General features: G+C 43.8%; 1 protein-coding gene across 1 annotated transcript in view; it reads right to left on the bottom strand.

Annotated features, from left to right (window-relative positions):
* Positions 1-15019, bottom strand: part of LGALS9 (galectin 9) — a 44155-nt gene that overhangs the window by 10077 nt on the left and 19059 nt on the right. Inside the window, exons 4-7 of the mRNA XM_033922673.1 lie at positions 14398-14517; positions 10656-10691; positions 3725-3763; positions 2556-2594 (exon numbers count right to left, since the gene is read on the bottom strand). Coding sequence (XP_033778564.1) covers positions 2556-2594; positions 3725-3763; positions 10656-10691; positions 14398-14517 — 234 coding nt within the window. The remainder of the gene's footprint in view (positions 1-2555; positions 2595-3724; positions 3764-10655; positions 10692-14397; positions 14518-15019) is intronic.

Below are 15019 nucleotides of genomic sequence, written 5' to 3'. Positions count from 1 at the left end.
CAGTCTCAAACTCAAACCCTTTGCAGGGCCACATTTTGGATTTTTTGCCTATGATAATAGCAAGGCAGCTTTACTGTACTGTATGTAAATTGCTGCCAAATGGGTTTTATGGCTTTTTTTCTCCACTGAATAGGTGATACCCGTAGCCACTAACGAGCAGGCCTTCCACTGGACATATTGAATAATGTTTTAAACAGAGTATTTTGAAATGAACTAGAGCTATTCTCTCTAAAGTGTGTGTGTGAACCCTAACCTTGCCCCAGAAGACTCGTCAATATCATGGAAATAGAGGAGAACCAAGTCCCATTAAGGAGGAGAAATATGCCAGTATACAGATTGACTTCATAGCTGGAGTGGGAAAGAGCAGGAGAGGTGGTCAGGGTCTATACCAGATCCTGTATACTTCAGTTCATTGAAAGACTGAGGTTGCTGGTGGTCTCTACCAATTAAAAGGCACTTGTAAGGAGGCGATGGAGGGTGCAGAACCCTGTCTGGGAGGAGAAATGCAGTAGAGCAGGAGTGATAAAATGCATCGAAGGAGACCAAGGGATGCCGTAACTATGAACATGTTTGAAACCTTTTGCCATTTCTTACTTTATTCTTGTGGACTGTATATCCTATTATTTTTATTGCCCTTTGCTTTTATACTTTTTTATTCACCTGGAGAGTATCCAATAAAAGGGCGTATTAAAATATAAATCCATACCAGCCTTTTGGGGCAGTGAAACATCTTTTTGGTTGGAAGGGCCAAACAATCCAACTGCTGGCCTCATCTCCAAGCTAATGCAGTGCTTGCTGCTTCTGACAGCCTCCAGGTGTGGGTAGCATGTGTTCAGCCAGAAATTATTTTACCTAACAGCCAGGGGCCCTTTATGTATGTTCTGTGGGCATTAGGAGATAATAAGCATTTTTCCACAGGCAACCACAAACTAGAGGACATATGAGCAGCTGACCTAGGTAAAAAGTCTCAAAGCACAGCTTTGTAGCTTAATGCCCCCGGCACAGAGAAATACTGCTAGCTTTTGGTGGTGGTATTTTTCCAGAAATAACATGGCTTACATGTTCATTGCAAGCTGGGTTATTCAATTTACATAGTAACAAGCTCTTTTGCATGCACTTGCTGTGCATCTCATAGTAGAAGAGGAGACTTAGAGGGGATATGATAGAGACTTATAAGATCATGAAGGGCATAGAGAGAGAAGAGAGGGACAGATTCTTCAAACTTTCAAAAAATATAAGAACAAGAGGACACTCGGAAAAGTTGAAAGGGGACAGATTCAAAACGAATGCTAGGAAGTTCTTCTTTACCCAACGAGTGGTGGACACCTGGAATGCGCTTCCAGAGGGCGTAATAGGGCAGAGTACAGTACAGGGGTTTAAGAAAGGATTGGACAATTTCCTGCTGGAAAAGGGGATAGAGGGGTATAAATAGAGGATTACTGCACAGGTCCTGGACCTGTTGGGCCACCGCGTGAGCGGACTGCTGGGCATGATGGACCTCAGGTCTGTTCTTATGTTCTTATTAACATGCATTACAGTACTATAATGTATGTTATGGCCCTTTAACATATGTTTGTTAATGGGCAAATTAAGGTGTTAGAGCTGAAACACATCTTAATAACTAGGGTTACCAGATGTCTGGATTTCCTCAGACATGTCCCCCTTTTTGAGGACATGTCAGGGATCCGGACGGCTTTTCAAAACCCGGGACTTTATCGGGGTTTTGAAAAGCTTCCCGACATAATCGCATCAGGAAGGGGCATCTGTGCTTGTGCGGAGCAATGCAGTGACGTCATGCGCACGTGCATGAGTGGTTGCCGTCTGGGGGCGGGCCATGGCAGAACTGGGCGGTCCTGGGGGTGGGCCATGGCAGAACTGGGCGGTCCTGGGGGTGTGGCCATGGGTCTGGATTTTCCCGAAAGAAAATCTGGTAACCTTATTAATAGCTAACTCTCTAAACATATTAAAGGACCAGCAGGGAACACCAGATGCTGTGGGCTGCATAAGGCAATGGGAAACCTCTGCAATATTCCACCAAGAAAAGGCCACAGACCCCAAAGTAGAGCGTGATCTCTTAATTCCTAGTACTCAGAAATGGACAGAAAAATAAACAATATGGTGGTATAACTAAGGCCCCCCTTTTACTAAGGCGATTATTGTGGCGGGCCGCGATAATCGCTCTGATACCCAAAGGGGATTCAAAGGGTGTCGGAGCATATGCCATGCGGCAGCCGCTACTGCACCTTTGTAAAAAAGGGGGGAGGGGTAAAGTGAAGGAGTTTTAAGAGGTACTGTATAAAGGAAACCTTTAAAAAATAATATTTGAACCGTTTTTCCTTTTTTGCTATTTGATTATGCATTGATCAATTTTCTTCCTCTAAAGGCTGCCTATTGTATTTTTAAAAATCCTTTGAAAAGAAAAAACAAAACAAAACAAATCTTCAATAAGGTCTTGCCGAGTTCAGCGTTAAAAAGTAGCAGGAAAAAGCTGCAGAATTGTTCAAAAAAAAAAAGCAAAGAATAGAAGTTAGTCAAGAATAGAAATTAGGTCTTACATAATTTGGAGGTTGCCAAGGTGCTGGAAAGGGATTGGTCTACAAAGCAAATAAAATACAACGTTAGAAACTGCTAAGAAAAAACACATCAACGGTGGAATGAAATATCCACAAACCACACTTTCACTTATTACTGTAGCTCCTGGATCAGGTTTCTAAAACTGAAATGAGGTTCTTTCACAAGTTAGATTGTAGGAACTGTCTATAAATGTCAAAATGTACAGCGCTATGTACGCTTTTCAGATGGAACGAATATATGTGGGAGCTTGTGAGTCTTCGTGATCCCCGTACAAATTACAGAATGTTCTTCTTCACCCAGAGAGTGGTAGAAATCTGGAACGCTCTTCCAGAGGATGTTATAAGGGAAAGTACTCTTCAGGGATTCAAGAAAAGGTTAGATAAGTTCCTGCTGGACCAGAACATTCGCAGGTAAGGCTAGACTCATATAGGGCACTGGTCTTTGACCTAAGGGCTGCCACTTGAGTGGACTGCTGGGCACAATGGACCACTGGTCTGCACCAGCAGCATCAAATCTTATGTTCTTAGGGCTCTACAACTAGAAGAAAAAAGTGCAGCCTTCGGGGCAGGTGTCCCCCTACCCCACCACCAGGAGTTCCAACAGTTGTTGAAGAGGAGCACGCCAGGGTATTGATTAACTTGAAATACCATATGGGCCGAAGTGGGGTAAGATGAGTAGATATACATATGGAAGCTCAGGTTAAAGCAAACTGGTTTGACACGCAGTTTCTGATTGGTGAGGTCTGACTTTAGTGCAGGAAGAGGCGGTCGGAGCATACTGCGAGTGATTTCCTTCCCTAACCAGCGCTCCGGCTGCTCTCTCCTGCCGCTCCAGCTGCCCTCTCCTGCCCAGTCATTCGCAGTCGGAAAATACCGCGAATGACTGGGATCGGGAATCACCGACCGCGAATGACCGGGGAGCATTGTATACCATTATTTTCTGATTAGCGATCCTCTGTGTTCATCCCACGCTTTTTTGAACTCTGTCACAGTTTTCCTCTCCACCACCTCCCTCGGGAGCGCATTCCAGGCATCCACCACCCTCTCCGTAAAGAAAAATTTGCTTACATTACTCTTGTTCTGTATGGTTCAGTCCACAGGGAATAGCAAACAAAATATCAAGTGTCGGATTCCTGAGGGAATAAACTTACATTAGGAGGAAATTGAGCAGGTGGAAGAGCAGCATATGTCTGAAACAAAAAAACATGTGTTAATGACTAATAAAAGGAAACCATTACGTGGCAGTAACAGAAACTACTCATCTTAAAACATTCGCTATAATAATACCCTTAGTGCGCATGAGCACTTCAAACTTGATGAGTCCGTGAAGCGTGGTGCCGTGCCCGCGCATGCGCAGTGCCTGCCTCAGCTGATTTCATGATGTCCGACGCCGGCTGACATCTGACTACCTTGTGCTTGCCAGCTTCCCGACCCTGTTCCTCCAAAACCGGAAGTTAAGTCATGAGGTGGGAGGGAGGAATAGCCAAGCCGACAAGCACAGTGTTAGAGCCCCAGAGCATGGCCGAAGTCACTTCCTGGCTAGGGCGACATTGGCGGAAGATAGAGCATGGAGGGAGGCTTCAACTCGCTGCTCCTGTTTGCTTTGGGCCTTCCTCGCTGCTGGGTCCTGCCTTTATGGAAACAGAAAGTAGGTGGGATCCGGCAGCGACGAAGGCCCGAAGCAAGCAGGAGCAGTGAGTTGTGAATGCTGCGCTGGCGACGGTTGTGTGAGACCCGGGAGGGAGGGGGGAGAAGAGAGAATGAGAAATGTTGCCGATGGCTGTGTGAGACTGTGGGGGGTGGGGCTGGGGTGGAGAAATGCTGCCGACAGCTGTTTGAGACCACGGGGGGAATGCTGCTACACTACCCTTTTGGGGAGACAGAGTGAAAGAGGGAGAAGGAAGACCAGGGAAGGGGGAGGGGGGGAAGAGAAATGCTACTGTTGCACAGGTGGGAGGTAAAAGGGAGAAGGGCTACTGCTGGACAGAGGGAGCAGGGAAGAGGTGCTGCAGGTCAGGGGGGAGGTAAAAGGAAGGGAGAAGGGCTACTGCTGGACAGAGGGAGCAGGGAAGGGGTGCTGCAGGTCAGGGGGAGGTAAAAGGAAGGGAGAAGGGTTACTGCTGGACAGGGGGAGCAGGAAGCAAAGAAAGAATGGCCTCAGCACCCCATTGTGCTAAAAGTTTACACATCTATTCTAGCACCCATTAATGTAATGGGCTTAAACACTAGTAGAAAGAGAATCTGAAAGGAATAAAAGGACCTTAAGACTATCTAGTCTGTCTGGTTCCATTCTTATGATCACTGCTTTTCCCTTCCCTTCTTCGTAACTAAGAATCCTCTGTATTCATCATAGGGTTTCTTAAATTCTGTCACCATTTGGACCTCTGGAGCAAACTACTAAAAGTGGGGAAAACACTACCCATGTAAGTAGCACATGGAGAAGACAAAAGGTGAGGATGAGCAATGGACTTCCCAAACCGAGGACGACACAACAAATGACCAGGAACTTAATTTATTGGATATCACATATTATAGACCCAACACAGCATTATGCCTCAGGGTACTTCAAAACATCATGTTTTACCAAATAAATCAGGTAATGAGATTCGAATAGCTAAAAGACTTATAACATATAGCCACAAAACGCCATGCGATCAGCAGGTTCAATAGTAAAAACCCAATTCACATGGTGTTTTGCGCCTCTATATGTTATAGTTCTTTTTATTTATATATTTGGTTTTATATCCCATCCTCCCAGAAGAGCTCAGTACAGGTTACAAGTTTATATACTTAATAAAGTGTATTTATACAGCGATGGCAAACATAGCATGGCAGAATATTGTCTGACAAAGATGGCAAAACATGGTAAACATATGACAAAACATGGTATATGGTGAGACATAGCATAATATGACAAAAACAAAGCATGGCAAACATAATGTTACAAGCATGGCTATTAGACACAACACGGCAAAAATAGTAAGCAAACGTAGAATAATAAAACCTAGCATGGTAGACATGGAACGGCAAACACTGCATAACAGTTTATTGGGTAAGACCCTCTTATCTGTACCTTTCTCCTCCACTGCCAACTCCGGGCTCCGTCCCTTCTTTCTTGCTATGCCTTATGCCTGGAACATGCTGCCTGAATCAATGCATCATGCTCTGTCTCTAGCAGTATTCAAATCCAAGCTAAAAGCCTGCTTTTAACTCTTAACTCCTGTTCATTGCTGTCAGACGCCATTGTATCATTTCTTCTACCAGAATCTCTCCAACTCTGAGATGTCCAGCCTGTCAAATTAGATTGTAAGCTCTTCTGAGCAGGAACCGTCTATTGAATGTTAAATATACAGCGCTGCGAATGCCTTTCAGCACTATAGAAATGATAAATAGTACTAGTAGCATGAGATACTGTAATATGGAAGACATAGGGCCTCTTCTAGTAAACTGTGCTAGCAGTTTTCTAGTGTGGGGAGCCGCGCTGAATGGCCCCTGTTGCTCCCGATGCTCATAGAGTTCCTATGGGCGTCGGGAGCAGCCCGGGCCATTCAGTGTGGCTCTCTGCGCTAAAAACTGCTAGCGCAGTTTAATAGAAGAAGGGGGGTAGTATGGCAAATATATAGCTGTTCTAATCTCAATAACCAATTTATTGGGCAACACAGAATGTTTTGACCCCTATCCTCCTGTTTTTACCTTATTTGTTCTTACCTCTTGATATTGTAAACCTTTCCTGCTCTTGATTGTCATTTTGTGTCTAGTATTGTTAATTGTACAATATACATTTCCCTGTTGTGTTTATTTTATTGTTGTTTTTTTAATTATTTCCCTTTGATTTTTATTTATTGTTAACCATTTTGATTTGACTTTTTTTTTTGTTAATAATGGCGGTATATCAAATAAAATAATTGTAACTGTATCATTGGAAAAGGACATCATGGCTCGAAAGATTGAAGGAACCAAGCAAAGAGGGTGACCAGCAACCAGATGACTGGACATGTTGACCCAGTACTATAGATGAAATCTCATTAATGGCTTTCAGGGATCAAAATGGCAAAACAACAAAGGAAAAACTTTCAAGATATATGGGAGCCTTTCTGGAATATGCTTTCTGCCAGAAAAAGAAGTTGTCTATCAAATAAGGAGCCCTTTCGCTAAGCAATGCTAAAAAGTGGCCTGCGCTATCCCCAGCGTGGGCCTTTCGCATGTGCAAAGGCCACTTTTAGTGCTGCTGAGAAATGGTCGATTTTTCCTTTGCAGTAATAATGGCCTAGCTCTAATATTCCCATTAGTGCATGGCCATTATCGCATGAGCATTTATTAATACTTATTTTGTAGGCAGCAAAGGCTCACTTGCTAATTCTACGCTAATCAGTTAGCAGGTAGCAATGACCATGCACTAACCGATTAACATAGTCATTCTCATTCTCCGATCCCAGCGGGGTGCGCATGCAAAATCTACCACAGGATATCTGAGTGCATACTGCGATAGTATTTTTTAACCTGTAGTAAACACACGCTAGTATTTACCACATTTTAGTAAAAGGACCCCCAAGTAATAGTTACTGAATACATACTACCAGACATTAACATATAGCCACTGATGCTCTCCTTCGTACTTTGGAGAAGAACAAGAGTTGGTTGTGGGGAAGGGGCTGAGAGGAAGAAAATAGGGTAAGAACGTAAAATTTTTTATTTCTTTTGGAGATACATCTTTCTATCTATGATGCTGGAGGGTTTATGTATGAAAGAAACAATCATATTTACAAGTGCATCCACAAAGCACACAATGTGGAGCCAGTTCAAATGCTTTTAATTTCAAATAAAAATGACACCAACGATCACTGGAGATCGTTGGTGTAGTTTTTATTTGAACTTTTAAACTCCTGTGTCCAGGAACTGGCTCCACGTTGTGTGCTTTGTGGAAGCCTGGTCTATTGCCTCTGTTTCTGGGTCTGAAGTCTTCTCAGCAGGCCCTTCCAGTGGCGTTGTGGATTGGACTTACAAGTTCATTCACTCTTCAGCTCCTCAATCTCTCTCCTCTCTTAACGCTCCCTATACTCCTCCATGGGAATTCCATTTATCGGGTAAGTCTCTCTTATCTGTGTCCTTCTCCTCTACTGTCAACTCCAGACTGCGTTCCTTCTCTCTTGCTGCACCATGCATCTTAAACAGCCTGAGTAGCACAACTAAGATGTAAACATGTCAAACAGGCACGTCTTTAGAGATTTTTTGATTTTAGAAAATCTCTAAAGACACGCCTGTTTGACATGTTTTACATCTTAGTTGAGCTACTGTTTTAACTTCTTGTTTTTTAACAGATGTATTCTTTTTATTGATTGTTTTATTATGTATTTCACATATATTGACTGTATGTATCTTTTCTGTTGTGAATCGCTTCAAACTTTTGGTATAGCGGTATACAAAAAAAATTATTATTAATAAATTATTATTACATCAAGCTAAAAGTCCACTTTTTCAACTCCTAACCAATGTTCCCTCTAAGGATTGATGAGGTGTGTGCAAAAAAAAATATGCATGAGCGACAAGTTACATACTCCACAAATTTATGAGCAGGCATGGAGGACGCATTTTTAAACAAATGTAGTTTATCCTTGTACTCCTTACGTATTTTTAATCATCTATGGATATGTTTGTATGTTTATTGTTCAAATGGTTTTATTTATTTCCCCAAATTTATTTTTGTTATATGCATTGAAAATATTTGATATTGCGTTTAAATCAAAATCTCAATAAACTTGAAACGAGTGCCCGTGAGATTGTGGGAGGGTTAAATACTCAAAATTTAGAAGAATAACAATTTACTTAAAGTTTTTGCTTCGCCAGCTTTCTGGTATCTTTACATACAGTGGCATACCTAGCATATGTAACACCCGAGGCCCATCATTTTTTGGCACTCCCCCATCTGTACGAAAAACATGATTTTTAGTAACAAGCCACACGTCACACATGAGTACCTAGGAAAAGGCAGCATCTTACATATTGCAATGAGCAGTACATCAATACACCTATTGTAAAACTAAACAAGCCAGACCAGCACAGATCAATCCTACATAGTCAATCCTAACAGAAAACCATGTCTTTCAAACACACAGAACACAGAAAACACCTTCGCCTAGTATGGAATATGTCATCACAAACTAACCCCTCCCCCTTTTACAAAACTGTAGTGTGGATTTTAGCCACAGTGGTAACAGCCCTGACGCTCATAGAATTCTGAGCATCAGAGCTGCTACCACCACGGCTGGCGCTAAAAAATGCTCCACAGTTTTGTAAAAGGGGGGATAAAATAGAAATACACAGCTTCAACGCTCTAGCTCAGGGGTGCCCAAACGTTTTGGGCTTGCGAGCTACTTTAAAATGACCAAGTCAAAATGATCTACCAACAATAAAATTAAAAAACACAAAGCACACTATACGCTAGAAAATGTTAATTATTATTCCTATTCTGGGTTTTTTTCAGAGGTCAAGGCAGATGACTCTATGCATTGTCACCTCAGTAACAACCATACAAAAATAGACAAATATACCCTCCATCCTTTTTATTAAACCACAATAGCAGTTTTTAGCGCAGGGAACTGCGTTAAATGCCCAGCGCTGCTCTCGACGCTCATAGGCTCCCTGCGCTAAAAAACACTATTGCGGTTTAGTAAAAGGGGGCCATAGTGCAAAATATAGACAGCATATATAAATTCAGACACATTTTGATCACTAAATTTAAAATAAAATCATTTTTCCTACCTTGTCTGGTGATTTCATGAGTCTCTGGTTGCACTTTCATCTTCTGACTGTGCATCCAATCTTTCTTCCCTTCTTTCAGCCTGTATGTTTCCTCTCCTCCAGACTTCATTCCCTCCCCTAACTTTTTCTTCCTCTCTCCCTGCCCTTTCTTTCTTTTTTCTCTCTTGATGCCCCCTTTCTTTTTTTCTGTTTCCCTTCTGTCTCCCTGCCTGCCCCCTTTCTTTCTTTCTCCCTACCCTCCACAAAGCCACTGCTGCCACCATCAGAGGAAACAGGCCCCAAAGCCACCGCCGCAACCATCGGGGGAAACAGGCCCCAAAGCCACCGCCGCAACTATTGGGGGAAACAGGCCCCAAAGCCACCACCACAACCATCGGGGGAAACAGGCCCCAAAGCCACTGCCGCGGCTGCCCCAAGCTCTCTTTGCTTCCCCCGACATCAATTCTGCCGTCGGAGAGGAAGCTCTGCCCAGCCAGGCAGCGATTGGCTGGCCCGAACTTCCTCTCCGACTGCAGCCTTAGGAGAGGTGCACAGCCGGGGCAGACCGCCCCCCCCCCCCTTGGTACACCACTGAAGACGTGGCAGCGGCTCCTCTCATGAATCCCCACCTGCGTCGGAAGTCCGATGCAGTCGGGGATCTTGAGAGGAGCCGTCGCTGCATCTTTCAACTTTAAAATACCCCTAAGGCCGCCGCCGCTTCCTCTCACCTCCGCCCGCCCTCGAGTGAGCGACGCCACTGAAAATAGTGAGCGATCGCTCATGCGCTCAGCTTAGAGGGAACACTGCTCCTAACCCCTACTCACTTGTAAAGCATCCATGCCTGAGAAACTCCTTAACCCCCTACTTGTCCCGTTTGTCTGTTTGATTAGATTGTAAGCTCTACTGAGTAGGGACTGTCTCTTGAATGTTTTAATGTACAGCACTGCATATGTCTAGCAGCACTATAGAAATGATAAGTAGTAGTAGTAGACTCCATCTATTTCTTTTTTGTTATTGACAGCTGTTAATTATTAATAAAAATATTGTTTTTTAAATGTCAATATAGACATTGCATATTCTTTTAACCTAAAATATGACTTAGACAATCCATTAAAAAACCCAAACTGAAGGCACACCTTTCCCCAGCCCTCCCCAACCCATTCTGATCAAAGCAATAACCAGTCCTAAAGCAGTTCCAAAGGATGAAGGTCTCTGATTGGGTGCCACTAGCATCACTCGGAACAACCATGTATGGACACAATTGAAATCAAAATTGTATTAGTTTTAAACCAGTAGACGATACTGAACAGGACTGACGGGGATGTAAAAGAAAGACTAACTTACAGTTCCAAAAGAGCTTGGCGTGCAGAAATTTTGATCCTGTGAGATGTTAAAAAAATAGCAAATTGTTATTTGAAAAGGTTGACAGTATTACCTCCTGGCCAAACTAGTCTTATACCCAACGGCGCAAAAGACAAAGGCGCGCCCAGACAATTGAGCGCAGCGCGGAGGCGCGCGCCGCTCAAAATTACTGTTTTTAGGTCTACGACGGGGGGTTTTGTTGGGGAACCCCCCCCCCACTTTACTTAATAGACATCGCGCCGGCGTTATGGGGGGTTTGGGGGGTTGTAACCCTCCACATTTTACTGTAAACTTAACTTTTTCCTTAAAAACAGGGAAAAAGTGAAGTTTTCAGTAAAATTAAGTAAAGTGGGGGGGGGTTCCCCCCCACGCCCCCCCGTCGGAGCCCTAAAAACAGTAATTTTGAGCAGCATGCACCTCCGCGCTGCGCTCAATTGTCTGGGCGCGCCTTTGTCCCGGCGCACTTTTGATCTGACACCAAGAATTCTATACAAGGCTTGTACTATACATACTTTGGAAGCATTTTATTCCTAAGAACATAAGCATCGGCATACTGGTACAGACTGAAGGTCCATCGAGCCCAGTATCCTGTTTTCACTAGTGGTCAATCCAGGTCACAAGTACCTAGCAAGATCCCAAAAGAGTAAAAATAAAGGAATGGATGTAATTAACCTCCAAACTGTTCCTTTTATTCTCTTTCAAGATTAGGAAAGTGTCTTTCCTTTAGCTGTCAATCCAAGAGAAAGCTTTCAAGAATTTCAATGACCACTTATCCCCCTCTTCTATGAAACTGCGCTAGCAGTTTTTAGTGCGGTGAGCCGCGCTGCTCCCGACGCTCAGAGTTCCTATGAGCATTGGGAGCAGCGCAGGCCATTCAGCACGGCTCTCTTGGCTACACAGGAAATGCCAAAAGTTGCTGCGTTGAATTTTGCTTTATGTCTTCAATGGTATCGAATCGCTTTCCTTTCAGCGTGAATTTAAGTTTAGGAAACAAGATGTCAGCAGGGGCCAAGTCAGGAGAGTAAGGTGGCTGGGGAAGAACTGTCATCGCATTTTTGTGCAAAATCACAAATTTTGATGCATTCAAAACACCTTCCATGACTTCTCACATGGTCCCTATAAGCCACTTTCACATTTCATAAGTTTCTGTCGTGGTCTCACACAGTTTGAAACAGACCTTCACGCCGTAGTGCTGCTCATTGAGGTCGCACATGATGAAAAATAGACGATAACGAAAACACACTTTCACAAAAACTGTAGTAGCTCAGAGACAAAAACAGATAGCAATAAACGGAAAAAAGGAGGTTACTCATGAGGTTTCCAGCTACTCAACGCCACCTAGTGTGTCTCAAAATATCTTCCTGTTGATGTGCAATTCAAACTGTGCTGGAACTTTTTGAACAGACCTCATATATATGGTTTTTTGGTGCCTCCCAACCCTATAAAAGTATGATGAATGCTTTTTTTTTTTTTTTTTAACTTGCACCTCTCATGTAATCAAGAGCCCCAGACCTGTTGGTATACGCTTTTAATACATGTGGTTTAATGCTACCGGCCCCGCCAGACCTGCAGGTAATTTTGGAATGTTAAATGTTGACCCTTCTTTTTGAGCATCACCCGGCAGTGTCTGGGCATCGCCCAGAATGCTCATTTTTTTATATTAATGAGCTCATTGCACTACATTTCCATACTATTCTCAGAGGCTGCTACGGGGCACAGAAAAGACCACGTAGAGCCATTTTGTGCATTGGACGCTAAAATGCCTGTATGTAGAACTGGTTTAGGGAAGAACGTTAAAGGCACAATAAGTTTTGATCATCAGGGCCACAGTTTCAATTGCATGAAGCAGGCAGGTTCTGTGGGACTCCTTGGGAACCAGCTTTCCCCACACAACTGAAAATGAAGTTGCAGCACCATTTTCAGTGGTAACAATGTGGATGATGTGCTCCTGAATATCTTAGAGGGAGTGGAAAAGGAGATACAGGAATAAGCCCTAGATGTGAAATAACATAGCACTGTTCCCTTTAAGCTGTGCAGGAGTCCACCTACAGTCCTGTTTCACTATTACAGGGGTGCCCAAAAGGTCGATCACGATCGACCAGTAGATTGCAAAGGCAACACGAGTCGATCGCGGAGCCCATCCCAGGCTCCGCGATAGACTCACGTTGCCTTTGCGATCTGTTCTATCTGCTTCCCCGACGCTAGGCCAGGCGCATACAAGCGCCGGGCCCACAGCTTTCCTCCTGCGTCAATTCTGACATCAGAGAGGAAGTTCCAGGTCAGCCAGGCAGCGATTGGCTGGCTCAGAACTTCCTCTCTGACGTCAGAATTGATGTTGGGGGGGGGGGGAAGGCTGTGGGCCTGGCACTTGCTATGCCACTGGTAAGGGACAAGCAAGGTCTACAGCACTCTAGGAAACCTGCCTGTCCCTTGCAACTGAGAACACAATATTGAAGCACCACCCCCACTTGCAGCAATGCAGATGGAGGACTTCCGCTCAGCTTAGAGGGAACTGCAACAAAGCAATAAACATTTCCCAGGCGTTTTAGCATTAGAAAACTCTTGTTTGCTTGATTGGAAAAAAAATATTGTTTATTGGAAGCTTCTATACTGCTATTAATGACTGGGGATTCAATTCTGAGTGATTTGCATGAGTTTCAGTAAAGGTGTTACAATATATGAGATGTTCTAAAGAAAAGATTTGAATCTATGTATGCAGGATATTGCTGTTACATCACAATGTTAGAGTGGTCTTATGGGGACAATTTTTTTTTTTTTTTTTTTAATTTAAAGACCCAGTGGTCTTGATTCTATAAAGTCTGCCTAAAGTTAGGCGCCGATATCAGTGCCTAACTTAATTGATCAATAGACTTGATCAGCGCCGCTACTGGCACTCAGCACCTCACAATTGGCTTTAATTGGACTTAATTGAAAGTTAGGCACTTAACTCGAAAACCTCGATTCTATAAAATGCAGGCACCTAGCCCACAATACCTGCACTAAAAGTGGGCGTGGTTAGGGGAGGATCATGGGCATGTTTTCGAGTTAGATGCCTCTTTGTGAATTAGGTGCTATTAGTCTCCAACATAAGCATCTAACTTTAGGCAAACTTTATAGAATCAGGGCCAGTATATATAGGTTATCTCTGTTCATCCATACCATTTCATTTCATTCTTGTCATGAACATGCAGCCAATATGTGGACAGACAAGGCAATCACCTTGTTGGCTTAGATCTCAGCTGCCATACTTAGGGTTACCAGACATCCAGGAAAACATGGACATGTCCTCTTTTTAGAGAACTGTCCAGGTGCCCAAAGGGATTTCAAAACACAGCAGTTTGTCTGGGTTTTGGATGGCCTCTGCACATGCATGGAGGTCGACAAGATGATGTCACACACATGTACGTGACGTCATCGTGTTGATGTCCGTGCATGTGCAGAAGCTCTTCAGACGTGGCTCCGAGCTTGGGGAGGTTTGTGTATGGTTGGGGTGGGGCAGGGCTGGATGCAAAACAGGGCAGGGCTAGGGGTGGAGCCAGGTGTCCTCTTCTTTTAAAGAGGAAATCTGGCAACCCTAGCCATACTGCCCTTTGGAGTCACTTCTGTGAGTCTGTGATCATTTGAACCTAGGAGAGATGGGGACACCAACAGCAGTCTTCCTCCTGGTCACCATGTTTACTGTAACTAACTGCCCTTCCCACTCCATGAAGAGGCTGGTGCTTACCATCGCGCCCTGAAAGCTGACACAAATGATGGTCACGTTTCCTTCCACTGCCAGGGTGTTGATTTGAGCAAGGGGCATCCGATATAGGTATTCCAAGAAGTGTTTCCCATTTACAGCTACCTGGTGCAGAGCCAGATATGATAATGTTGAGAAAGAAGAAAATAGACATGTAGGGTAATTTTAACAATGTACCTCTGAGCATTTCTAAATGCTCCCAGAACTTTCCCCAGTAGAGAGCAGATTCAAACACACAAAATTATACCTGTTCCCAGACTCATGCAACAATGTGTGTGTACTCTGTAAGGGCAACTCTGTAATCTGGAGAAAACAAAAAAAAACAACTCTGTGGAGTGATGATGTTCCTAAATGGACTTTATTTGAAAGTGTCAAAGTTCCAAAAGTACACTGAAATCATACACATAAAATAATTCCATCCACATAAAAGTAAATCATCCACATAAGAGCCTTAAAGGACCTAGTCCGCTAGGGATACAGGACCCAACACGGTCCGCGTTTCGACAAAAAGTCTTCTTCAGGGGTCCCTGGGGGTCCTATAAAGGTGAGTACGTGGGAAGCAATTGTGTGGTGAGCCGGAAGTGAGACACTGATTGTCGAAACGTGG

The sequence above is a fragment of the Geotrypetes seraphini genome, chromosome 15, assembly GCF_902459505.1.
Source record: "Geotrypetes seraphini chromosome 15, aGeoSer1.1, whole genome shotgun sequence".
Taxonomy (NCBI): Eukaryota; Metazoa; Chordata; class Amphibia; order Gymnophiona; family Dermophiidae; genus Geotrypetes; species Geotrypetes seraphini.
Note: the sequence above shows the minus strand (reverse complement) of the source record. Positions and strands in the feature narration are given on the sequence as shown.